This window comes from Schistocerca nitens, chromosome 11, assembly GCF_023898315.1.
Source record: "Schistocerca nitens isolate TAMUIC-IGC-003100 chromosome 11, iqSchNite1.1, whole genome shotgun sequence".
Lineage (NCBI taxonomy): Eukaryota > Metazoa > Arthropoda > Insecta > Orthoptera > Acrididae > Schistocerca > Schistocerca nitens.
In genome coordinates, this window is record NC_064624.1 from 72,934,504 (window position 1) to 72,962,444 (window position 27,941).

At 41.7% G+C, this 27,941-nt stretch overlaps 1 protein-coding gene across 1 annotated transcript in view; it reads right to left on the reverse strand.

Annotated features, from left to right (window-relative positions):
* LOC126212940 (uncharacterized) overlaps positions 1-27,941 on the reverse strand; it is a 483,964-nt gene that overhangs the window by 204,778 nt on the left and 251,245 nt on the right. The window contains exon 12 of the mRNA XM_049940457.1: positions 8,108-8,245. Coding sequence (XP_049796414.1) covers positions 8,108-8,245 — 138 coding nt within the window. The remainder of the gene's footprint in view (positions 1-8,107; positions 8,246-27,941) is intronic.

Here is a 27,941-nt window from a genome sequence, read left to right on the forward strand (position 1 = left end):
CCGGATCTGTCCCCCATTGAGCATGTTTGGGACTGGATGAAGCGTCGTCTCACGCGGTCTGCACGTCCAGCACGAACGCTGGTCCAACTGAGGCGCCAGGTGGAAATGGCATGGCAAGCCGTTCCACAGGACTACATCCAGCATCTCTACGATCGTCTCCATGGGAGAATAGCAGCCTGCATTGCTGCGAAAGGTGGATATACACTGTACTAGTGCCGACATTGTGCATGCTCTGTTGCCTGTGTCTATGTGCCTGTGGTTCTGTCAGTGTGATCATGTGATGTATCTGACCCCAGGAATGTGTCAATAAAGTTTCCCCTTCCTGGGACAATGAATTCACGGTGTTCTTATTTCAATTTCCAGGAGTGTAATTCTGAAGGTGGCAGGGGTAAAATGCAGGTAGCGAAAGGCTATTTACAGTTTGTACAGAATACAGATGGCAGTTGTAAGAGTCGAGGGGCGTGAAAGGGAAGCAGTGGTTGGGAAGGGAGTCAGACAGCGTTGTAGCTTATCCCCAATGTTATTCAATCTGTATATTGAGAAAGCAGTAAAGGAAACAAAAGAAAAATTATGAGTAGGTATTAAAATCCACAGAGAAGAAATAAAAACATTGAGGTTCCACAATGACATTGTAATTCTGTCAGACACAACAAAGGACCTGGAAGAGCAGTTGAACGGAATGGATAGTGTCTTAGAAGGACGATATAAGATGAACATCAACAAAAGCAAAACGGGGATAATGGAATGTAGTCGAACTAAATCGGGTGATGCTGCTGGAATTAGACTAGGAAATGAGACACTTCAAGTAGTAAAGTTGTTTTGCTATTTGGAGAGTAAAATAACTGATCATGGTCGAAGTAGAGGGGATATTAAATATACACTGGCAATGGCAAGGAAAGCGCTTCTGAAGAAGAGAAATTTGTGAACATCGAGTATATAGATTTGTCAGGAAGTCGTTTCTGAAGGTATTTGTATGGAGTGTAGCCATGTATGGGAGTGAAACTTGGACGATAAATAGTTTGGACAAGAAGAGAATAGAAGATTTCTAAATGTGGTGCTACAGAAGAATTCTGAAGATTAGATGGGTAGATCACATAACTAATGATGAGGTATTGAATAGAATTGGATAGAAGAGAAATTTGTGGCACAACTTGACTGGAAGAAGGGATTGGTTGTTAGGGCATATTCTGAGACATCAAGGGATCACCAATTTAGTACTGAAGTGTGGAGGGTAAAAATCGGAGACCAAGAGATGAATAAACTTAACAGGTTTAAAAGGATGTAGGTTTCAGTAGGTACTGGGAGATGAAGAAGCTTGCACAGGATAGTGTAGCATGGAGAGCTGCATCAAACCAGTCACGGGACTGAAGACTGCAACAACAACAACCTTTATCTACAGGACATGTGGCCTCTAGTTCAAAAAGTGTCATGATGATATATGCATTGGCAAAAGATTTCGGAATAGTTCCCCATTCGGATCTCCAGGAGCGGCTGCGAGACGGGAGGTGTTCATAAGAAAAAGATAGAATAAGCTACGAGTCAGGGCGTGGAATGTCAGAAACTTGAACGTGGCAGGGAAACTAGAAAATCTGAAAAGGGAAACTCAAAGGCTCAATCTAGATATAGTAGGTGTCAGTGGAGTGAAATGGAAAGAAGACAAGGATTTCTGGTCTGATGAGTATGGGGTAATATCAACACCAGCAGAAAACGGTATAGCGGGAGTAGGATTCGTTATGTATAGGAAGGTACGGCAGAGAGTGTGTTACTGCGAACAGTTCAGTGATTCTTATCAGAATGGACAGCAAACCAACGCCGACAACAATAGTTCAGGTATACTTTCCGACGTCGCAAGCTGAAGGCGAAGAGATAAAGTATATGAGGATACTGAAAGGGTAATTCAGTTCGTAAAGGGAGATGAAAATCTAGTAGTCATGGGGGGACCGCAATGCAGTTGTGGGAGAAGGAATAGATGAAATAGTCCCAGGGAATGAGAGGGCAGAAAGACTATGCAGTAATAAATTCCAACTGGTAATAGGGAATACTGAATTCAAGAACCACAAGAGGAGCAGGTATACCTGGAAAAGGCCGGGTGATATTGGAAGATTTCAGTCAGAGTACATCAAGGTCGGACAGAGATGCTGAAATCAGATACTGGATTGTAGGGCATACAAAAAATGAGATATACACTCAGATCACAATGTAGTAGTGATGAAGCGTAGGCTGAAGATTAAGAGATTAGTCAGGAAGAATCAATACGCAAAGAAAAGGGATATGGAAGTACTAAGGAATACTAAGGCAATACATACAGCAATAAGGACTAGCTCAGTAGGCAATATAGCTGACGAGGAATGGACATCTCTAAAAAGACAGTCACAGAAGTTGGAAAGGAAAATATCAGTACAAAGAAGATAACTGTGAAGAAACCATGTGTAACCGAAGAAATACTTCAGTTGGTTAGTGAAAGAAGGAAGTACAGAAATGTTCAGGGAAATTCAGGAATTCAGAAATACAAGTCGCTGAGGAATGAAAAAAAAATCAGTGCAGCTTGTCCCGGTAGACGTTCGACTCCTCCCTCGGGCATGGGTGTGTGTGTTTGTCCTTAGGATAATTTACAATGAGAATTCACGTTGATATGTAGAATGTATGAGTCTGGCGACGTACCATCTAACTTTCTGAAAAATATCATCCATACTATTTCGAAGACTGCAAGCGCTAACAAGTGCGGGAATTATCGCAGAATCAAATTAACAACTCATGCATCGAAGTTGATTATAACAATAATGTACAGAAGAATGGAAAATAAAACTGAGGATGTGTTACATGACGATCAGTTTGGCTTTAGGAAAGGTAAAGGCACGAGAGAGGCAGTTCTGTCGTTGCAGTTGATAATGGAAGCAAGACTACAGAAATATTAAGACACGTTCATAGGATTTATCGACCTGGAAATATAGGCATAAGCTATAGGGAGAGACGGGTAATATACAACTTGTACAAGAGCCAAGAGGAAATAATAAATAGTGGACGACCAAGAACGAAGTCCTCGGATTAAAATGGGTGTAAGACAGCGATGTAGTCTTTCGCGACTACTCTTCCATGTGTACATCAAGCAATGATGGAAATGAAAGAAAGGTTCAGGAGTGAAATTCAACGTGAAAGGATATCAATGATACGATTCTCTGATGACATCGCTAGACTGAGTGAAAGTGAAGAAGAATTACAAGATTTTCTGAATGGAATAAACAGTGTTATGAGTACAGAATATTGATTGAGAGTAAATAGAAGAGAGACGAAAATAATGAGAAATAGCAGAAATGAGAATAGCGAGACACTTAATATGAGGATTGATGACCATGAAGTAGATGGAATTAGGAAATTTTACTACCAAGGCAGGAAAGTAACGAATGACGGATGGAGCAAGGAGGACATCAAAAGCAGACTATCACTGGCATTCCCAGCCAAGAGAAGTCTACCAGCATCGAAGATAGGCCTTAATTTGAGGAAGAAATTTCTGAGAATGTACGTTTAGAGCACAGCATTGTATGATAGTGAAACATGGACTGTGGAAAAAACGGAACAGAAGAGAATCGAAGCATTTGAGACTTGGTGCTACAGACGTATGTTGAGAATTACGTGGACCAGTAAGGCAACACATGAGGAGGTTCTACACAGAATCACAGAGGAAAGGAATATGTGGAAAACACTGACAAGGGACAGGATGACAGGACATCTCTTAAACCATGAGAGAATGACTTCCATGGTACTAGAGGGAGCTGTAGAGGGCAAAAACTGTAGAGGAAGACAGAGATTGGAATACGTCAAGCAAATAATGGAGGACGTACGTTGCTACTCTGAGATGAAGAGGTTGGCACAGGAGAAGAATTCGTGAAGGTCCGAACCAAAAAATTAAAAAAAAGCAAAACAAAACAAAGAAGCAAAAAAAAAAAGCACGCGAGCGAGGTGGCACAGTGGTTAGCACACTAGATTCGCATTCGGTAGGACAACGGTTCAAACTCGCGTCCGGCCGTCGGCCATACACATTTAGGTTTTCTGTGATTTCTCTAAATTGCTCCAGGCAAATACCGGGATGGTTCCTTTGAAAGGGCACGTGCGATTTCCTTCCCCATCCTTGCCTAAATCCCAGCTTGTGATTCATCTCTAATGACGTCGATGTCGCCGGGACGTTAAACCCAATGTTCCTTACTCCTTTCTCGCTTCTTCACCATATTAATTTGTAAATGTTTCTTAATAACACAATCATAAGTTAGCGATAATTTGTTATTGATCAAAACCATATATGAACAAGTTCTCAAAAACAATTCCATTTGATAGTTAGTAAAAAACTGTGAATAGTAATAACATGAAATAAAATTAAAAACGTTTTCTATCGTATACACCTGCCACAAATTATGTTATTATCTCAACTTCGTAGCTGAATCTCCCAGATGAAAACGTTATATTTGATGGTAACCGTGCACAGGTCTTCAAGCTTTTCGTATAACTACTATCATGCATCAAATCTGATTACACTTGTGATAGTATTCATAACCAATATGATGTAAACAACAGTTTTTGGTATGATTATGATATTACTCGAAGAAATAGCAACCCACTTGGCCGTATTGTGTTGATTTACGAATTAATGAATTATGCTGGAGATATAATACGCCTTCCACAATATTGAACGAACAATTGAGCGTGTAACACGAATTTCATTTCGTGACACCAACTACTGGTCGTGCTGATGATGCAGCCATTATCGTGCAGCGGATGTTCACACAGAACCAACTGGGGTCCCTGATTAGTCTGTAATTATCTCTCAAAAAACGGACGATACAAGATTCTGCAATCTCGTTACATGCGACAACTGGTTTCTCTACAGTACTCAAAAGGCCTGCATGTATCTTCAGCGAGACGAAGCACCGTGCTGCCGCTAGTAAAAGTTGTCATAATGATGCAAAGCACAGGCAGAGGATACGATGGCCCTTGTTTGTTCTTCCAAGACCACATGTCCCAAACCTTGTTGGGGTATGTAGGTCACCTTGTAGCAAAATGTGCAAGTCTTGAGACAGACAGGTGCCACGGCCGATTGGCTGGTCACAAACCATGATGGTTCCTGAATCAGTTCCGCAACTTGGGGAGTTCGTGCCCTGAGGAGCGGATGCTGTCACTACTGAGAAAGTGTCTACATCTCATGTCCATGATCACTTAGTATATCAGTTAGAGTAAATCATATCAATTGTAGTCAACTCCTTCACGAAAGGAGACGAAGTAAATATTCCTGAATTCCATTCAAGAACAACTGCCAAGTTGAGAAACATAGAAGTAGATATCCTCGGTGTAGCAAAATAGCTTAAATCACTTCATAAAGGCAAGGCCTCAGGTCCAGATTGATTGTGTAGTGGGACGCGAAATTGAAGCGTCACCCATCCACCAGTGTCAGCCCAGTTTGCAGGTGAATGTAAGTTTAATTTATTGTTTTGTTTATGTATTTTGTAATATTTGTAATGTTTGTGAATTATCTAAAGTTTTGTATTTATTTTTATGTTTCATGTACGGAGAGGGCGGCGCAACGAACGGAGACAGCATCTTCATTGCCGGGACCTGAGAGAAAATTGCTGGCCACTATACGTCGCGGGTCGACAGCCAAAGAGCAACAGAAGATCCTGAAACCGAGTTCTTGCGTCGTGCTTCTAAAAACTGAAAAAATAAGAATTTGTAATGTTTGGACAACAATGACCTCATAGAAAGTTTAAACATGTTGTAAATGTTCAGTCCTATCTTGTGAAGGTTCAGGTTCACGTCTATATGTAGTATATAGGAAGATAATAAACTATTGTATACTACAAAAGTTTGAATACGTGTTCCGAGAATTTATTTATGAAGAATTATATTAAGGAAGAAGCATTACTGATTTATTTGACAAGATTATTAATTTTGACAACGTTCATCGCGAGTTTGAGTCTTAAAAGTTAATTCAATGTGGTTTTAATATTTATTAAAGCAGATAACTTGCATTAATATAATGTCTGAGAAGAAACAAACGACATCTAAATTGAAAAAAAGTTTGCGCAAACCAACTGGACTGAGTGACGTAATTCTGCGCATACGACTCAAATGATGATGTTTTAATTACAGTTTCGTTCAAGAACTATTCAGAGACAACTTTAAAAAGAATGTAAATAATTTTGAAGTGTTTTGTAACTGACGTGGGTGACGAAGTCTGCACATGGTCATATGTCAAAAGAAAATCATTTGTACAAAACCTACGTCGTTACACTGCAATTGCCAGTCGGGTTCGTCTCAGATTGTGCTGATACAATACCTCCAATTATATGGAACCTCTCGCTCATAGAAAGATCCGTACCCACAGACTAGAAAATTTCTCAAGCCACGCCAATACCCCAAAATGGTAGTAGGAGTAATCCTCTGAATTACAGGCCTTTATCACTAACATTGATTTCCAGTAGGGTTTTTGGATCATTTACTGTGTTCGACTATCATGAATTACCTCGAGGAAAACAATTTATTGACACATTGTCAGCACGGATTTATAAAACATCGTTCTTGTGAAACACAACTAGCTCTTTATACTCATGAACTAATAAGTGCTATCGACAGGGGATGTCAAATTGATTCCATAATTTTAGACTTCCAGAACGCTTTCGTATGGAATATCGCCTCGGTTGTGCAACTGGATTCGTGATTTCCTGTCAGAAAGGTCACAGTTTGTAGTAATAGACGGAGTCATCGAGAAAAGCAAAAGTAATATCCAGCGTTCCCCAGAAATTGTTATAAGCACGCTATTGTTCCTGATCTATACTAACGACATAGGAGACAATCTGAGTAGCCCTCTTGATGCTGTCATCTACCGTCTTGTAAAGTGATCAGATGACCGAAACGACTTGCAAAATGATTTAGATATCTGTGGGGGGTGAAAAGTGACAATCGACCCTGATTCAAGAAAATTGTGAATTTAATAGTATAAATCTTCTAAATCTAAAAAAGTCACACAAAACTGAAGGCTGTACATTCCACTAATACTTAGGGATTACAATTACAAATAACCTAAATTTGAACGATAACATAGATATTGTTGTGGCTAGAACGAACCAAACACTGCGATTCATTCGCAGAACACTTAGAAGGTGGAACAGGTCTACTAAAGAGACTGCTTACACCACGCTTGTCCGCCCCATTCTGGAATATTGATGTGCAGTGTGGGATCAGCATCAGGTGGGACTGACGAATGACATCGGTTGGAGTGTCAATCATTAAAACAAAGGCGTTTTTCGTTGAGACGGGATATTCTCATCAAATCTGAATCACCAAAACAAAATTTTCCTCTGCGATTGCGAAAACATTCTGCTGGCACCCATCTACATAGGGAGAAATGATCATCACTATAAAATAAGAGAAATCAGGGCTCGCACAGAAAAATTTAAGTGCTCGTTTTTCCTGTGTGCCGCTCGAGAGTAGAACGGTAGAGAGACAGCTTGAATGTGGTGCATTGAACCCTCTGCCAGGCACTTCATTGTGAATAGTAGAGTAATCACGTAGATGTAGAAGCAAGCTGCACAACCAGTTTCTGCCAGCTACTTAGAGTAAATGAATGTGACAATGAATCTTTATAGGAGCATGACCTGTGTATGTATGTGTGTGTGTGTGTGTGTGTGTGTGTGTATGTGTGTATGTCTTTGTGTCTGTGTGCACATGTGAACACATGCCTGCTTTCACGTTTGCCAGCATCAGTCCAGACGGCGTGCAAACAGTGCTTAACTTGGATACGGAGCAGCTATGAGAACAAAGCCATTACAAATTTTACAGATTTTCTGTCTACCAGCTAGATCAAACTTAACTGTGTCTTGCTATCTGCAGTACACTGATACAGATTGGGTATTAATACTCTGCAGCAGCTGCTACACTTTAAATTTGTTTGTGGAAAGGAAGTCTCACTTGAAATTATATAGAAATCTCAAAATCTGTCAACAGCATGAATAGAAACAATCAGTTAGAAACAGAGTCGTAAGTCAGGAAAACCTATTGGCGCATTGACTCGTAAATACAGACACGGATTAACGTGTGAAATAAAGCTTAACACAGTACTTACGTCTATCACACTTCGCTCCTTGCAAGCCTGGTGCACATGAACACAATTCTTTAGTGCAAAATATCATCCCTTCACATGCACTACTCAGAAATGAGCAGCGTTTTGAACAATTGTCTCCATATCTGTTTGGTCCGCAACCTAGGACAAAATACAAAAAAATAATTTATATCCACAAGTCTAAGTAATCCATACGTATTACAAAAATGTATGTATGTAAGCAAGTATTTTTCACATCTCCTCCTAAAACCCAGCGTCGATTTCAACAGAACTTGGTACACATATCACTTGCTGTCTGCAAGGAAGCGCTGTGGGTGCAAGCGACACCTACCTATCAAAGGGGTTGATGTGAAGGTGAGAAAGACGTGTACGTCACATCGTGCGTATAGCCAAAATTTATTGATCCAGTATTTGAGAATGAAAGCACATCGCAACTTCTAACTAACTTTACACGTTATTTAAAACCTTCGTGAAACTATTTATCGCCGAAACCCGCACACAAAATGGTAAAAGGCAAAAGCTTTATCGCTTACTGCATTTACGCTGTACACGCAAAAAAAAAAAAAAAAAGGCATGACGTCTTAATTTATTAATTCTTTACTACTAACTGTATTCGCGACACATTTTGCAGCTAATATTCACATATACACTATGTGATCAAAAGTATCTGGACACCTGGCTGAAAATGACTTACAAGTTCGTGGCGCCCTGCATCGGCAATGGTGAAATTCAATACGGTGTTGGGCCACCCTTAGCCTTCATGACAGCTTCCACTCTCGCAGGCATACGTTCAGTCAGCTGCTGGAAGGTTTCGTGGGGAATGGCAGCCCATTCTTCACGGAGTGCTGCGCTGAGAAGTATCGATGTCGGTCGGTGAGGCATGGCAAGAAGTCGGCGTTCCAAAACATCCCAAAGGTGTACTAAAGGATTCAGGTCAGGGCTCTGTGCAGGCCAGTCCATTACAGGGATGTTATTACCGTATAACCACTCCGCCACAGGCCGCGAATTACGAAAAGGTGCCTGATCGTGTTGAAAAATGCAGTCGCCATCCCTGAATTAGTCTTCAACAGTGGGAAGCAAGAAGGTGCTTAAAACTTCAGTGTGCTGTGATAGTGCCACGCAAAACAACAAGGGGAGCAAGCCATGAAAAACACGACCACACCATAACACCACCTTCTCCGAATTTTACTGTCGGCACTACACACGCTGGCAGATGACGTTCACCGGTCATTCGCCGTACCCACACCCTGACATCGGATCTCCACATTGCATACCGTGATGCGTCTTTCCACACAACCTTTTTCCACTGTTCAATTGTCCAATGTTTATGCTCCTTACGCCGAGCGAGGCGCCGTTTGGCATTTACCGGCGTGATGTGTGGCTTGTGAGCAGCTGCTTTTGAAGTTCTCCTTGCTCCTTCTATCGGCAATTTTGCTGCCTAGGTAGCAGAATTCCCTAACTTCGTGACCATTAATCGTCATGTTAAGCCTGTGCTGTTCTCATTTCTGCTACTTCTCATCACTTTCGTCTTTCTTCGGTTTACTCTCAACCCCTACCCTGTACTCATCAGACTGTTCATTCCATTCAGCATAACAATGTTATACGAATCGTATCACTGATACCCTTGCACCTTGAATTTTAATTACACTCCTGAACCTTTCTTTTACTTCCACCATTGCTTCTTCGATGTACAGACTGAACAGTAGCGAAGACTACATCCCTGTCTTACATCGTTTTTAATCAGAGGACTTCACTCTTGGCCGTCCACTCTTATTATTCCCTCTTGGCTCTTGTACATATTGCATGTTACTGGTCTCTCCCTATACCTTACCTATTATCATCAGAATTTCGAACATCTTGCACCAATTTGCACTGTCGAACGCTTTTTACGGGTCGACAAATCCTATGAACGTGTCTTGATTTTTCTTTAGTCTTGCTTCCATTATCAACCACAACGTCATAATTGCATCTCAGGGGCCTTTCCTTAAACCAAAGTGATCGTCATATAAAACATCTTCAGTTTTCACACTTATAGTCGCTTAAGAAAAGCCTTAAAAGGGCGATGATTTTTGTCGGTCGAGGAAGTAAGCGGGAAACAACGCAGGTGTTCACGCAGAAGGACACGGGGTTTTGCCAAGAGAGTGTCTTCAACATGGAGCATCGATGGAGACATTACCTGAGGGTCCAGGCGATTTTACTTGAGTGGCATGCCAATTTTGGACTGTAAAGCGTCCGAACAGGGACTTTTTGGTCGTTACATTACAATTTGCCAATACCGATTTAAACTAACGGTTTGTCGACACCACTATCGGCTATCGCCTACCCCTACTTTAGCCAAGACCAACTGTTATACATTGTTCGCCTTATTCGAGTTCAAATGCTTTTTTGTTAATCAGCTCAGTTCTTCCTTGTACTTGAATTTAATGTAAGTGGTGCTGTTCATTGCTTTTTGTGTTGTGTGCTGTTCTGACAGTTTCCAACTCTGAATAAGTTTGTAACAAGAAAGAAGACGAAAAGAAATTCTGATTCGTCCACTCGCATTATGGTAAGTTAAAATACACATGCACCAGTGGCGGATACATATGGGGGGTGTGCGGGGCGCGCATCCCCCTCCCCCCTCCCTCCCCTTCTTGCGGGGCCGCCAGCATTACCACCCTCGCCGCCCCCGTCAGTCTACCCGCACGCTATTCGTTCGTTTCTTTCGTCAGTCGACTCGACTGAATCGACTTATCGAGTAGTACTACTTTCCTATGTAGCACGCGCGTCCGCGTCATCGTATTTTATACGTTTCCGTCTGGCACATAGATAGCTAACACATACCTATGAGAAAAGTCGCGGCCGTTCTAGTGATCTCGATACGTTATTCCGTCTGGCACTTCTTCGAGAAAAGTCGCGAATATTCTACTGTTTTCTTGTACAGAGAACGTTCGATACGTTGCGTTATAAATACGGACTATTCGCCCAACAGGAAGGTGGTTTACATTCAGAAGCAGAAATATGAAGACTGGAGAATGAATAAGTAAAAAGTCCTAGTTGTAGCAAGTGCAAGTGTGTAGTCAAGAGTAAAAGTGATCAGTTGATTGTGAGGTATTAATAATAGTAATTCATAGTAATTTGAAGTGTGTGGAGAAATAGTACAATACCTGACGATTGGAGAAGCGGAGACATTGTTCCCATCTTCAAAAAAGGCAATAAAACACTTTGCAAAAGCTACAGAGGAATAACCCTTATGAGTCACACAGCCAAGATTTTTGAAAGAAGTTTGCTAAATCGAATAAGTGAAAAGATAGAAAAGGAGCTGAGTGAAGAACAACATGGGTTTACGAAAGGAAGAAGCACGATCGACCTGATATTTTCTATCTGTCAACTGATGGAAAAACTTGGAAGTATAACAAAGAGGTGATAATGGTTTTTATAGACATAGGAAAGGCATATGACTCAGTTAACAGGGAAAGACTCTGGGAAGAAATGGAGAAGATAGATATAGAACTTGGATACATTAATGTAATAAAGACAATGTACAGAGGACACAATTGTAGAATTAGAACACCATTGGGGAACTCTGAATGCTTCGAAATAAGACAAGGACTTACGAAAGGAAGTATTCTATCTCCTGCACTTTTTAATGTTGTGATGGAGGGAATGAATAGGGCAGTTAAAGATATATTAAAAGAAAGAGACGAAAAGATGATTTTTGCAGATGATATGGTAATATGGGGTGATAAAGTTGTAGATGTATAGTTACAGCTTAATGTGTGGAAGGAAATGATGAAAAGGTATGGAGTAAAAATAAATAATGATAAGAGTGAACTAATGGTTTTTGAAAGAGAGAAAGGGATCAACGAAAATATTACCCTGAATGGAGAACCCCTCAAAGTGGTAGAAAGTTTCACTTATTTAGGGAGTGAAATATCTAGGGATGTAAGAATAACTAACGAAATTAATAGGAGGTTACAGAACGGAGGCAATTTCTAGCAAACAATAAAACACCTGATTTGGAATAAGGAAGTTTCAGAAAAAACAAAACTCCTGATGTATAAGAATTATTACTTCCCTATTGTCACCTATGGTGGAGAAACATGGATAATGACAGAAAGGGACTGGAGCAGACTGCAAGCAGCGGAAATGAAATTTCTCATAGCAGTTAAGTGAAAAACAAGAATGGACAGAGTAAGGAATGTAGAGATTAGAAAGGATCTTAAACCAGAAAGTATGAGAGAAGAAATTGAAAAAAACATATTAAGATGGTATGGGGATGTTAAGAGGATGCATGGGCAGAGACTCCCCAAAATTATGGAAGAACTAAAGATGGATAGGAAAAGACCTAGAGGGCGCCCAAGAACACGGTGGAAAGCGGGAGTGAGAATATCTGTGGAAAGGAGAGGTGTGACTTGGCAGCAAATGGACGAAGAAAAGTGGTGGGAGGACCGAGCCTAATGGAGAGGACTCGTCAGCACCCAGACCCGGCAGTAGCTGGAGCGGAGCTCGGATATAGACAGTAATTTCTCAGTAAAAATATTGCTGCGAGACTCGTAACGGTATTTTTACTAATGACTTAACACGAGTCAGGTATGGGAAAACTGTTCAAATGTGTGTGAAACCTTATGGGACTTAACTGCTAAGGTCATCAGTCCCTAAGCTTACAGACTACTTAACCTAAATTATCCTAAGGAAACACACACACCCATGCCCAAGGGAGGACTCGAACCTCCGCCGGGACCAGCTGCACAGTCCATGACTGCAGCGCCTCAGACCGCTCGGCTAATCCTGCGCGGCGTGTATGCGAAACTATAGATGCGTATACCTCCGGTAACAGTGACTTTCGAGAAAACCCATTGTTACTACATAGGAACTCTATCGAATGAACTAGAACGGAATCGACAATAAAAGTTCCAGACATGTAAATTGCCTGACTTTCTGTCCTATTGACAATGTAATTAACCAATATGCCAGGAAGAATAGGAGCATAGAATTCATCATTTAAGGAAGAGAACCACAGTTGTAACTTTTTTATAACATAAAATGGCATTCTCTTGTATATGTGTAGAATCAATGTAAAAAAAAAAAAAACTTTATTTAACTTTACATGCGACTTGATTAATTTTTATTAGGGTAAAAGTAAATGAACCTCAAGGTATCTTTAGCGCCCCCATTTTAGGATGTTCTGTACCCGCCACTGGTATGCACTACCGTAATAGCCTAATTAAGTATGTACAGCAGTTTAATGTTAGCACTCGACACGTTATTTGGAGACTGGTGGCTGTCTGTGTATGCAGTATTTCAATATTCAGTAGAGCGATAAACAGCACTACAAATAATATTAAAGTCAGTTCGTAAAAATACACTTGGATCTGCCTTTGTTGCCCAGAAACGTCACGGCTCAACAAAAACATCGCCCAAACGGCGATTGTTACATTTCTTTAAAAATATTGCTCATATTTCTATAATTACCAGCCCAAATGGTAAAATATTGATCAGTCTTATCAGCCAGGCGGTACTAAAATTATGAAAACCGGTTCCGATACGGAGCTTTTGGGGAAGGGATGTGTGATGACAGCACACTCTATAGTTCGTTCGTTTCCAAAATATTTTCGTAGTGGGCGACCTGCATCCCGCCCACTTTAGTTCAGATCTATTTACGCTCTTGTAATACTATAATAACTGTACAAGAATTTCTTGCACAATCAAATCTTAAAATATGCATGTATTTATGCCCAATCAAATGACAGAACATGCACAACTGAAGGAGAAATATGCACTTTCAGAATTACATCTTTTGTTGTGATCCACCTTATTTTATTTGAAAACAATGTGCGGCAACCAGTTTTTCCAAATTCCCCACCGACCAGGGTAGCTCTGCACCTTGAGGCGTGTAGCTAGCAGTCCATAGATTCAGGAGCAGACGTCGGCCGAGTGCATCCACCAGCAATCTTGAAAATGGTTTTCTGTGGTTTGCCATTTTCAACTTAGACAGGAACCGGCGTGGTCCCTTACTATAGGCCACAGTCAATTCCTTCCGAATTCCTTTCTTTACTGACAGATTCTAGATCCCTTAAAGATGCAGCCTCTCTGCTTAAACAAAAAGAGATGCGTCGAAGGCGAGCCGAACATCTGTTCGGAGACTTTTGAGGCTCAAAATCTTCTTTACGAGGGTCATTCAATAATTAAAGAGACAAATTAGTCTGGAGAAAAAGCATTTATTTTTACAAAACTATACATTTTCTGCTTTTCAACATACTCTTCTTGAACATTTATGCACTTGTTCCAACGGGTTACAAGCTCTTTTATTCCAGCTGCAAAGAACTCTTTATCTTGATGTTTCAACCAATTTCCCACAAACTTTCTCACGTCCTCGTTGCCCTGGAACCTCTTCCGACGTAAGGCCACCTTCAGTGCACCAAACAAGTGGACATCACTAGGTGCTAACTCAGGGCTGTAAAGGGGATGAGGCAGTACTTCCCAGCCCATTTTTTCGATGGTTTCAGGAATTAGTTGAGCAATATGAGGACGCGCTTTGTCTTGCTGGAGATTCACACCTCTCCTCTGGGATCCATGATGCCTCTCTCTCATAGTTGGCTGGTTTAAAAGCAAATCCGAGTAGTACTGGCTGTTCATTGTACGGTGCTCTCCGAGATAATCACAAAAACAGGACTTTCAGCATCCCAAAACACCGTCAACATGACTTTTCCTGCTGATGCTTGGATTTAGAATTTTTTCTTGACAGGTGAGTTGGTGTGCTCGCATTTCGTGTTTTGTCATTTTCGTTCCGGCTCATAATAGTGAACCCAAGTTTCATCACAAGTTAAAATTTTGTTGATAAAGTGCTCACCTTCTCTATAATAACGTTCCTTTAGCTCTGCACACACCCCCAGCTTTGTTTCCTTGTGTAGCGGCGTCAGCTCCTTTGGGATCCATCTTGCACATGTTTTGCGGTACTTCATATTGTTACAGATAATGTTATGAACTGTACCAGTACTAGTTTGAACCTTATCAACTATCATTTCCACAGTCACACGGCGGTCGGTACGAATAATGTCACCAGTTCGACTTCCAAGTGAGAGACTTGAAACTGCAACTGGTCGGCCAGAACGGCGTTCGTCAGTCACTGAGTCGTGACCATTTACAAACTGCCCTATCCACTTGTAAAAATTTGGACGGTTCATACCGCCTTCACCATAAACTTTAGACATTCTACAGTATATATTCACTGGTTTCTCGCCTTCAGCAAGTACAATACGAATAACAGAACGTTCTTCAACTAATGTGGAGTTTCAAGCCGACTCGCCATGTTGAAATGTATTTTTGAGGTTATAAACAAAACAATGTTGATACATCAGCTGATGAGGGCTCATCCCAGTGATGCCAATTTAAAGCCATAAAAGTACCAAGCTTGCCCTGCTAATAGTTTTTTCTCCAGAACAATTTGTCTCAATTTAATTATCGAATGACCCTTTTGCACTGGAAGACGGCTATCAATCGTTCAAATGGTTCAAATGGCTCTGAGCACTATGGGACTTTACTTCTGAGGTGATCAGTCCCATAGAACTTAGACCTACTTAAACCTGAGTAACCTAAGGACGTCACACACATCCATGCCCGAGGCAGGATTCGAACCTGCGACTGTAGCGGTCGCGCGATTCCAGACTGTAGCGCCTAGAACCGCTCGGCCACTCCGGCCGGCCTATCAATCGTCATTTTGTGCTATGCATCTGTGCATAAACTTGCCTCACTTGTAGTACAGCCATATAAAGGGTGGACAAAAATTGTGTCACGAAATTTTAACCCTGGATAGCTGATGCCTATAGGAATCAAAATTATTTATATTGTGTAGGTCGACAACGCACAATTTTTAAACTACGGAAACTAGCCGCTGCGATTAGCCGTTGGAGTGCCCTGTTGCCATTCGTCGGTTGACGGGCAATGGTGTGGCTGTCGGTTCACAAATACAAACGTCCATGGCCCCATCACTGTCCCAACGTGATACATACACATTCGTGGTCATGCGCTGTCCAGAGCATCCGGCAACACGGCAACCCTGGGGCCAATTGGAGCGCTTGGCGCAAAGTTTCCGTAGTTTAAAAATTGTCCGTTGTCGACCTACACAACATAAGTAATTTTGATTCCTACAGGCATCAGCTATCCAGGGCTAAAATTTCCTGACACAATTTTTCTGCACCCAATATTATGTCTAAGTTTTACTACAAGGATGAAATTCTACTGTGAAATGTCTCATTCGTAATATCCTTCCAGCAGTGAGACCAGACGTCACAGCTCTAGCATATGTGTAAATAAATGTCATACAAACGATAACATGTGTTGTACATCATAGCGTAGGTTATTAGTAGCCAAGACTGTTATCATGGATAAATACAAACTGATTTATCACATTTCATACATTAGAATCTAGTTTAAATTAACTCATGACTCAACGTTAAGATCCCAAAACTGTAGCTCATACAATCTGTGTACTCCGTTTTAGTTTGTAAATAAATTTGATTTAGTTTCATGTTGACATTTGAAATAATAATTTAAAAGAAGCTCTTGATCATTCAAGGAAATTGACCATTTCAATGTAATGAAAGATATTTAATAAAATTTTCTTTAGAATTGAGGAACTTGCGATGCTTTGATGTGCTGAAGAAAATCTGACTTTGTTTCAGATAAGTTGTAAATTTAAATAGAACTATGTTCTAGGAGAAAGACAGCTATTGTTAAAAGAAATTTGATCCCATTTGACTTTATAAGTTATCAGCCTAACATTAAGACTCTCCTGCTCTTCGAAAGTGAAACTTATGTTAGAAGACTGACAGGGGGAAGGCCTTAGACACGGCCAACCGATTCGGCTCAAATTTGGCAGGTCGCTTGTGTACAACCGAAAACGAACCATGCCGTTTTTGAGAAAATCTAGCCGGCACTGTAGCTCAGCGTGTTCGGTCGTAGGGTTAGCAGCCCTCTGTCGTAAAAAACTGAGTGAATCGATCAACGACAAAGTTCAACGGGTGGCATGGGACGTCCGTCCCGAACAAAGACAACGAACTTCAACGAACAAAATTAGATGATTAATAAAAATAGTGCAACGGCTAAGGTAACTTGCTGGGAAGCGGAGAATCAGGGTTCGAATCTCTAGGAAACGTAGCCGATGTTATCCTTCTCGTTTGTATATTTCCATATATCAATTGACAGGGATAGGAGGGTTAACGAGGTAAGTAAATCAATAAGGAATAATGAAAAGGTAGGTAAACAAATTTCTCAAACCTTCGTTTCTTGTAAACACAGGAAAACCTTAAGCAACACTTTTCCAGAGGCTGTGATGACATATTACGCCGTGTAGAAATGAATTAGTCCTTTTTCTTTACTGCCAAATGTGTCAGGGATTCGTTCTTCGCCCTTATGCGATAACGTGCGTCGAATGTTCACCCGATACTCGCATCCTGTTTGATTGGTGTCGATCACGTAATCTCGATTAAAACCGGTCATAAGCGACGCCGTGATGAAAAGATCCGCCACTTTCTGTATATCTTCTATATTTTCTACCTCCTTGTGGGAGACGTGTTTAGAGACGTGTCGTTGACGATTTTTTTATTCCGATTTGAAATTGCTTGCCCAAGATAATGATGCAGCAAACGTAAAATCCTTGTCGGTCGTATACTGAGGCGCTGCACCTGCAGCCCACTCCTGGATTATTCCCGCTGTTAGATTCTCGTTACGACGACCAGATTCGACAAATCGGTCGTTATGTCCACTTATTTATGGACTGGTATTTGTTGTCTCTTGTCCCTCTATAAAGCATAGATACAATTCCCTGTTCCACTCATAACACTTCTCCATTATTTGCCGTAAGCTAAAGATCTGGTCCTGACAACCTATAAGAGGCCTAAATCAGTGTGGGTTTAGGCCTTTTAGAGGTTGTCAGGACCAGATCTTTAGCTTACGGCAAATAATGGAGAAGTGTTATGAGTGGAACAGGGAATTGTATCTATGCTTTATAGATCTAGAAAAGGCATATGACCGGGTTCCTAGGAGGAAGTTATTGTCTGTTCTACAAGATTATGGAATAGGAGGCAAACTTTTGCAAGCAATTAAAGGTCTTTACATGGATTGTCAGGCAGCAGTTAGAGTTGACGGTAAATTGAGTTCATGGTTCAGAGTAGTCTCAGGGGTAAGACAAGGCTGCAACCTGTCTCCACTGTTGTTCATATTATTTATGGATCATATGTTGAAAACAATAGACTGGCTGGGTGAGATTAAGATATGTGAACACAAAATAAGCAGTCTTGCATATGCGGATGACTTAGTTGTGATGGCAGATTCGATTGAAAGTTTGCAAAGTAATATTTCAGAGCTAGATCAGAAATGTAAGGACTATGGTATGAAGATTAGCATCTCCAAAACGAAAGTAATGTCAGTGGGAAAGAAATATAAACCGATTGAGTGCCAAATAGGAGGAACATAGTTAGAAGAGGTGGACGGTTTCAAGTACTTAGGATGCATATTCTCACAGGATGGCAACATAGTGAAAGAACTGGAAGCGAGGTGTAGCAAAGCTAATGCAGTGAGCGCTCAGCTACGATCTACTCTCTTCTGCAAGAAGGAAGTCAGTACCAAGACTAAGTTATCTGTGCACCGTTCAATCTTTCGACCAACTTTGTTGTATGGGAGCGAAAGCTGGGTGGATTCAGGTTACCTTATCAACAAGGTTGAGGTTACGGTTATGAAAGTAGCTAGGATGATTGCAGGTACTAGTAGATGGGAACAATGGCAGGAGGGTGTCCACAATGAGGAAATCAAAGAAAAACTGGGAATGAACTCTATAGATGTAGCAGTCAGGGCGAACAGACTTAGATGGTGGGGTCATGTTACACGCATGGGAGAAGCAAGGTTACCCAAGAGACTCATGGATTCAGCAGTAGAGGGTAGGAGGAGTCGGGGCAGACCGAGGAGAAGGTACCTGGATTCGGTTAAGAATGATTTTGAAGTAATAGGTTTAACATCAGAAGAGGCACCAATGTTAGCACTGAATAGGGGATCATGGAGGAACTGTATAAGGGGGGCTATGCTCCAGACTGAACGCTGAAAGGCATAATCAGTCTTAAATGATGATGATGATGATGTCCCTCATTTAACAATATCATTTTCGCACAATTTTAGGTCCTTCATCCTTTTCAGGGCTGTTGTTGGTCTGTTCTTTTGCAGTGTTTGTAAGTTCCAATTTGGATGATTCCTGGCTAGCGCTAGCGGCTTTACTTTTACTTCAAGAGGTATAGTGCCGTACTTCAGCCGTTTAGTAACCGGTTCGTAATACTCATCGGGGTCAGGTGAAGCACAGATTGCCTGCGATGTGGACATTTCCAAAGTGTTGTGACCAGTTTGCGATTCACTAGCTGTGATAGCTTCCACTGGAATCACCTTCTGCTTCGCCTTCATGGTATAGTTCATCAGTACCAACAAAAGTCATTTCGTTCGTCAGCTCCAAAAATCGCTCGATAGCCGCTCCTATCAATCTGGAATGCGGAGAGGCAGAACTGCCTGCTTCGGGAAATCCATTGATAATACATCTGTCTTGCAACACTTTTACAAACGAAAACGCAGTGTCGGTAACTTCCCGCTTGCCGTCGTCTGTTTTAGGCTCCCAACTATATGTTTCAGCTCTGGTCGAAGGGTGTACATCCCCCATAATTCAGATTATGCAACTGAAAGATATCGCACAACAAACAAAAACTAGTTACATCGACAGAAACAGGAAACATTATTGTTCGTTGTATTTGATCGTAGCGGACGTCACATGACATCCGTTGATCCCTTCACTCAGCTCTTATTACACAGAGCAGCCAGCCTCTCACCGCTGAGCTACCGTGCCGGCTTATCGATCCCGCCAATTTTAAGTCGATTGCTCGTCACAATCTTTAGGGGTGGTTTTCACAATAACGGGAGCGGGGAGGGGGAGAGGCGTTGGAAGAGAGGGGAGGGGGTGGGAGTGTTCAGCCAAAATACCTTAATCCTTCCTTCGTTTTAAGTTGTACACAAGCGACTTGCAAAATTTGGGCCGAATCAGTGGGCCGTGTCTGAGGGCTTTCCCTTGTGAACTGCGTTTTGTTAGCAAAGAAGCAATACACTGATTCAAAATTTTATTCATTTGAAGTTATCCTATAGCCAAATCTAATAATTTTTTATGAAAAGCCGGCCGGAGTGGCCGTGCGGTTCTGGGCGCAACAGTCTGGAGCCGCGCGATCGCTCCGGTCACAGGTTCGAATCCTGCCTCGGGAATGGATGTGCATGATGTCCTTAGGTTAGTTAGGTTTAATTAGTTCTAAGTTCTAGGCGACTGATGACCTCAGAAGTTAAGTCGCATAGTGCTCAGAGCCATTTGAACCATTTCTTTTAACAAAAGTTTTTCTTGCGTAGTTTAACAGGCCAAGTACCACTTGTACGAATACCTCTCAAATGAATTATTACATAAAATAAATAAATAAATAAATGAATTTTCAGAGTAAAATGAAAAACGTTACCTTTTTAAGAGCCTCTTTAACAAAGCCGCCACCCCCGCTCCCCCTCCCCCCCTTCCCCCACGTACTTGACCAGGTCTGTACGGTAGTTTCTCGCTGTTGTCGGCGGACATCCGTAGTATTGTAGAATGCCACCAACCCTAGTCTGGAAGTATTTTTATATTTACAAGGTATGTAGGAGTCAAGTGCAATGCGTCATTTGCTTTGGGAGATTAGAGATTTGCCTGCCATTTCTATGAAATAATAAAAGAGGAAGGAAATTGCGGTTACACTAATAAATTAAAAAGTTATCAACAATTCACTCATAGTATACAGTGGAAATAGAAAGTAGCTGATCTGCTGCCTGTGTCTTTACAACATGCCTCCACCTGCTTGTAGCCCATGACAGTGGACAAATTAACACTCCAATAGAGGCTTTCTCCCCAGTTTCCGCCCTTCAGCACTGACTGTTCGTAATTCCCAAATAGTGATATGATTCTTGAGAAGAGTTTCAAAAAATTATAATCAGTAAGAGAATACTTTAAAAAAATAGAACCAGTAGCAGAATACCGGTGATTTTTTGTGATAGAAGAATAGTAGATCAAGTAAGTCTTTTTTCCGATTTGATGTAACATTTTGCCTTTGTACGTTGAGCGTCAGTGAGTCAAAATTCTTCAGTGTTTCTTCGATTTCTAGATTTATTACACGAAGTAATGAGAACAAAAAAAAATCGAAAATCGGCTATTTGAGAAACCGGTTGTGTTGTAGGGGTTCAACAGGTTAAACTGGCATTTGAAAAAAAAAACAATTTTAGCGAAAACTAGTTGTCTCAGCAATAACCGCCAACCCTAGTAGCACAAGTTTGCGAGTGATGTTGTACAGAGTACAGCGTTTATGGGCTTGTAGAAGGCTCATGTACAAGACTGGTAGAGTGGTGCCAAACTCAACTTTATCTTCACTTTCCACCGCCCACAGTGAACGGAAATCAAGTTACTTTACCTTCACTTTCGACTTCCTGTCTCTGTGTTGTTGTTGTTGTTGTTGTGGTCTTCAGTCCTGAGACTGGTTTGATGCAGCCCTCCATGCCACTCTATCCTGTGCAAGATTCTTCATCTCCCAGTGCTTACTGCAACCTACATCCTTCTGAATCTGCTTAGTGTATCCATCTCTTGGTCTCCCTCTACGATTTTCACCCTCCACGCTGCCCTCCATTGCTAAATTTGTGATCCCTTGATGTCTCAGAACATGTCCTACCAACTGGTCCCTTCTTCTTGTCAAGTTGTGCCGCAAACTCCTCTTCTCCCCAGTTCTATTCAATACCTCCTCATTAGTTATGTGATCTACCCATCTAATCTTCTGCATTCTGTAGCACCACATTTGGGAAGCTTTTGTTCTCTTCTTGTCTAAACTCTTTTTATCGTCCACGTTTCTCTTGCATACATGGCTACACTCCATACAAACGACTTCCTAACACTTAAATCTATACTCGATGTTATCAAATTTCTCTTCTTCAGAAACGTTTTCCTTGCCATTGCCAGTCTACATTTTGTATCCTCTCTACTTCGACCATCATCAGTTATTTTGCTCCCCAAATAGCTAAACTCCTTCACTACTTTAAGTGTCTCATTTCCTAATCTAATTCCCTCAGAATCACCCGGCTTAATTCGACTACTTTCCATTATCCTCGTTTTGCCTTTGTTGATGTTCATCTTATATCCTTTTTCAAGACACTATCAATTACATTCAACCGCTCTTCGAAGTTTTTTGCTGTCCTTCACTGAACTACAATGCCATCGGCGAACCTCATAGTTTTTATTTCTTCTCCATGGATTTTAACACCTACTCCGAATTTTTCATTTGTTTACTTCACTGCTTGCTCAACATACAGATTGAATAACATCGAGGATAGGCTACAACCCTGTCTCATCCCTTCCCAACCACTGCTTCCCTTTCATATACCTCGATTCTTATAACTGACATCTGGTTTCTGTACAAATTGTAAATACCCTTTTGCTTCCTGTATTTTACCCCAGCCGCCTGTCTGTGTATCTCTCCATAATACTTCGACGTGTAATTAAATGACGTTTAACATGCATGTCTTGATAGTGTTAATGGGAGTGTGTACATCCCATACATAAAGCGTTAAACCGGCAATATTGATGACCCATTTTTTCAGAACCTTCGACAATTAGGGATCGGAAATTTTTTCTAACTACTGTTTCACTCAGGCTGGGCTTTCATGATTCTAAGTCAGTCCATTCGTTGGAAGGTCGGGAATAATAGCGAGTTGCTGTAGTACCCTAATTCTTCTCTTATTATCACCGTTAAACGTTATCACAGCGTCACAAACACCCAAGCGTAGTCATTCCTACAAAGACTTTTTTGGTATGCGGGTCGAAATGACGTTATTGAAAGACTCATTAGCGTTTTGCGTTCGACCATAGAGATATTTGGAACGAACTTCACGATGAGTTAACTGCCTAGCTTTCATCACTGCACATGGTACGCTATTTTTGTGCCAAAAGTGTTCCTCTGTACCAGCTGCCTTAGTTTTGCGGTACTTGCACCATGAGTCACACGAGGTGGGCACAGACCATGTATAGGTGTATCATCAGGGGATGATCTGAGGAAGAATGTAGCCCACACTGCTCTATTCATCCCTTGTAGGTCACATGTTCTGTTTCTTATTGCCATTCCACAATATTGCTGGAGTTCATCAATGTTTTCGTCTGTAAGCCTTCCTTTCTGCCATTTGGAGTCTCCACAAAATGCATGTGTAATGTCGCTGTTTCATTTTACACACTGCATCCAACCTCTTACCGTGAACATGAATTCAAGGAATGAATACCTGTAAACCACAATCTTTTGGAGTGAGTAGTTCCGGAGATAGAGTACTTTTACACTTGCACTATTAACTCTGATATAATAAAAACTATACTTCCAATTGGAATTAATCGTTAAATGAAGCAGCAAATTATTCTTGAGAGAGCAAATATTGTTAAGAGATAATAATCGGAAAACGTCACTTTTTGACCAATTTCGCCTCACATACTCAACGATATCTTTTTCTGTTACTTGTATTGTCAGTTCCATCGATCGTATTAAGGACAAGCTAAATTTTCAAATCCCTCCTAGTAGAACGCAGTAGAATACGCAGCCGATAGTTAAACGAACAATTCGACAAAAGAAGGGGACGAAAGCGTGTGTCGTAAATCATACTTGTAAAAACAGACATAATGTCTTATGGGATAACAGCAATCAGTGATTTTATAATGTTACTTAAAATCCGTCTTGATTGCAATTTATTTTTTTATTATTCATATGACCGGTTTCGGTTTATTCAGAACCATCTTCAGATCTGATATTTCAGTTACAGGAGTAACCCGTCCAAATCTAGCAACTTTCACATGCTACGATGTGACGTAGCATGTGAAAGTTGCTAGATTTGGACGGGTTACTCCTGTAACTGAAATATCAGATCTGAAGATGGTTCTGAATAAACCGAAACCGGTCATATGAATAATAAAAAAAAATTGCAATCAAGACGGATTTTAAGTAACATTAATCATACTTGTCATCAAGGTACTCGCTTGCTAACAGTGTGTGCTTCATAAAGTGCACCAAATGCAAGTTGCTTTTCGGGATCTGAGTTTCTCCTGGCGTATACAATTTTCAAACAACTTACGGGAATTCAGCCAGGTAGAATTTACAGCGACCGCCGATATTCCAGCGGGAGTAGACTGCGCCCCGCCATTTTCAAGGCACAAACTGAAAGCGACAGGCGATGTACAAACAAATTTTAAACCTCGGTTCCTGGAGTAATTCAGGAGAGATAACACACAGACATTGAACACTATTGCCACCAAAGATAACCAGAGGTATCGATAGTGAAAGACTGCGAACTGGCAAGCGAGGTAGCGTTAACTCTGTTCCTCTTTTTTTTTGACGAGGGAGAGAACACGATTCCAAGCAGAGTTTCAACAAACGCCTCTATCCCGGTCTACAAGGTTGCTCGTTAATTTAATCTCAGCGGCCTCCTTAATAACACAGCCCCAATAGCTGGACGTGCACGGCAATATCTCGGTGTTGTTATATAGCGCAGGATGACCAGTACCAAAACAATGTACGGCAGTAGCAGATCCACCTGGCTGCTGTCACCGTGTGTGCCGTTTATGCTCGGTACATCGTTCCTCCACTGTCCTGATAGCCCGACCAAAGTATTCCATGCCACAGCTACAAGGAATGCAATATACACCCGCCTTACGCAAACCAGGATCATCCTTAACAGAACCTTAAAGCACTCTTATTTTAGATGGAAATCGGAAAAACACATTTCACATCGTATTTCCGCAAAATACGACCGATCTTGATGGAAGAGCTTCCTGCGAAAGGAAAAGGTGTCGACTCACTATTATCACCAGTCACCCGATGCATAGTTGGTCGATAGCGCAACGCACCTTCAATCTGTCTTTCACTATAACCATTTTGACGAAATGTAGTTTCACGATGGGCCAGGTCAGCTGGCAAAGTCTCAGTGTCGGAAATGACATGTGCCCTGTGTTCCAAGGTACGGAGTACCCCTTCACGCTGAGCAGTATGGTGAAAACTATCAGCCTGTAAATACGAGTCAGTGTGAGTACGTTTCCGGTAAACTGCATGTCGCAATGATCCATTAACCTTCCTCCTAACCAAAATATCAAGAAAGGGAACGCAACCATCCTCTTCCACCTCCATCGTAAAGTGAATGTTCGGGTGGATCGAGTTCAGAAGGGCTAAAAGGGCATTCAAATTCTCGCTACCATGAGGCCAAACAACAAAAGTATTATCAACATATCTGTAGAAGTGGGCGTGTTTCAAAGGCGCGGACTCCAATGCACATTCCTTGAAGTCTTCCATAAACAAATTTCCAGTCACAGGAGACAACGGGCTACCCATGGAAACTTCATCTGTCTGCTCGTAATACTGGTCATTGAATAAAAAAAGTTGTGGATGTCAACACTTGTCGAAAAAGGTTAGTAAATTCAACACCAAACCTAACCTCAATTAACCACAACGAATCAGACAGAGGAACACGAGAGAAAGAGAGACCACTTCAAAACTTACTAAAATATCAGTCGTTCAACCGCATTCCCTCCAAACGACGTAAAAAATCAGCTGAGTTCCTGATATGATGTTCACACCGACCAACTTGTGGGCACAACTGAGAAGCAAGATGCTTGGCTACACGATATGTCGGAGCGCCGATATTCCTCACTATATGACGGAAAGGATCTCGTTCCTTGTGTACCTTCGGAAGACCATATAACCTAGGGGGAATTGCACCATAGGCGTTAGGACTCTTGACGGTGTCCCACGACAAACCATTTTTCTTCAGCAGTCTGTTCATATTGCTCTCAACACTTTTCGTGGGGTCACCGTCGATCCTGCAATACGCTGTCAGATAATAAACATTGCATCTTTGGTAACTAATCCTGTTTGTTTAAAACAAAGGTGGCATTTCCTTTGTCCGAAAGTAAAATGACAATGACAGGATCATCTCTGAGAGACCGTACAACAGCCCTCTGTGTTGCTGTTACATTACCTGTCCACCTGAAAAGCGTCTAACTTCTTTCAGCTATGCCTTAACATAGCTTCCCCTCTAACTACGAGGTGCATTCAAGTTCTAAGGCCTCCGATTTTTTTCTCCGGACTGGAAAGAGATAGAAACATGCGCATTGTTTTAAAATGAGGCCGCGTTAATTGTCAATTCGTCCCAGAGATGGCAGCACCGTACGGCAGATGGAATTTTAACGCTAGCGGTGAGAATGAGAACTGTTTTAAATACTTAAAATGGCGACGTTTTCCTTACTTGAACAGCATGCAATCATTCGTTTTCTGAATTTGTGTGGTGTGAAACCAATTGAAATTCATCGACAGTTGAAGGAGACATGTGGTGATGGAGTTACGGATCTGTCGAAAGTGTGTTCGTGGGTGTGACAGTGTAATGAAAGCAGAACATCGTGTGATGACAAACCGAAACAACCTCGGGCTCGCACAAGCCGGTCTGACGACACGATCGAGAAAGTGGAGAGAATTGTTTTGGGGAATCGCCGAATGACTATTGAACAGATCACCTCCAGAGTTGGCATTTCTGTGGGTTCTGTGCACACAATCCTGCATGACAACCTGAAAATGCGAAAAGTGTCATCCAGGTGGGTGCCACGAATGCTGACGCACGACCACACAGCTGCCCGTGTGGCACGTTGCCGAGCAATGTTGACGCGCAACGACAGCAGGAATGGGACTTTCTTTTCGTCGGTTGTGACAATGGATGAGACGTGGATGCCATTTTTCAATCCAGAAACAAAGCGCCAGTCAGCTCAATGGAAGCACACAGATTCACCGCCACCAAAAAAATTTCGGGTAACCGCCAGTGCTGAAAATATGATGGTGTCCATGTTCTGGGACAGCGAGGGCGTAATCCTTACCCATTGCGTTCCAAAGGGCACTACGGTAACAAGTGCATCCTACGAAAATGTTTTGAAGAACATATTCCTTCCTGCACTGCAACAAAAACGTCCGGGAAGGGCTGCGCATGTGCTGTTTCACCAAGACAACGCACCCATACATCGAGCTAACGTTACGCAACAGTTTCTTCGTGATAACAACTTTGAAGTGGTTCCTCATGCTCCCTACTCACCTGACCTGGCTGCTAGTGACTTTTGGCTTTTTCCAACAATGAAAGACACTCTCCGTGGCCGCACATTCACCAGGCGTGCTGCTATTGCCTCAGCGATTTTCCAGTGGTCAAAACAGACTCCTAAAGAAGCCTTCGCCGCTGCCATGGAATCATGGCGTCAGCGTTGTGAAAAATGTGTACGTCTGCAGGGCGATTACGTCGAGAAGTAACGCCAGTTTCATCGATTTCGGGTGAGAAGTTAATTAGAAAAAAAATCGGAGGCCTTAGAACTTGAATGCACCTCGTACAGCACCTGAAACAACACCCATCCCTCCTATTCCGTGAAATGCAAAGCCACGTCCGAACTTACCAAACCCCTCATGCCTGAAGATGTCATGAAATTCATGATGATTGTGCTCCAAAACATCTACCCCACATACCCTTCAAGACATTTCTCACAGTAATCTCTCCATCTCAGCACCCAATCCACTTACCTCCACAACCATCCACCTCGACATCTTAGTTTAAACTCATTGTATTCACCATCCAAGTTATCATGGAGTGGTTACACTACAACATTCTATTCCATAACAAACATTCCCCTCTAAAAAGGAAAGTCCCCTTCATACACTCTCCATCCCAATACAAAATCCATGGCTTCCTATTTAACGAATCCTTATAGAAAACCTGTCAGACC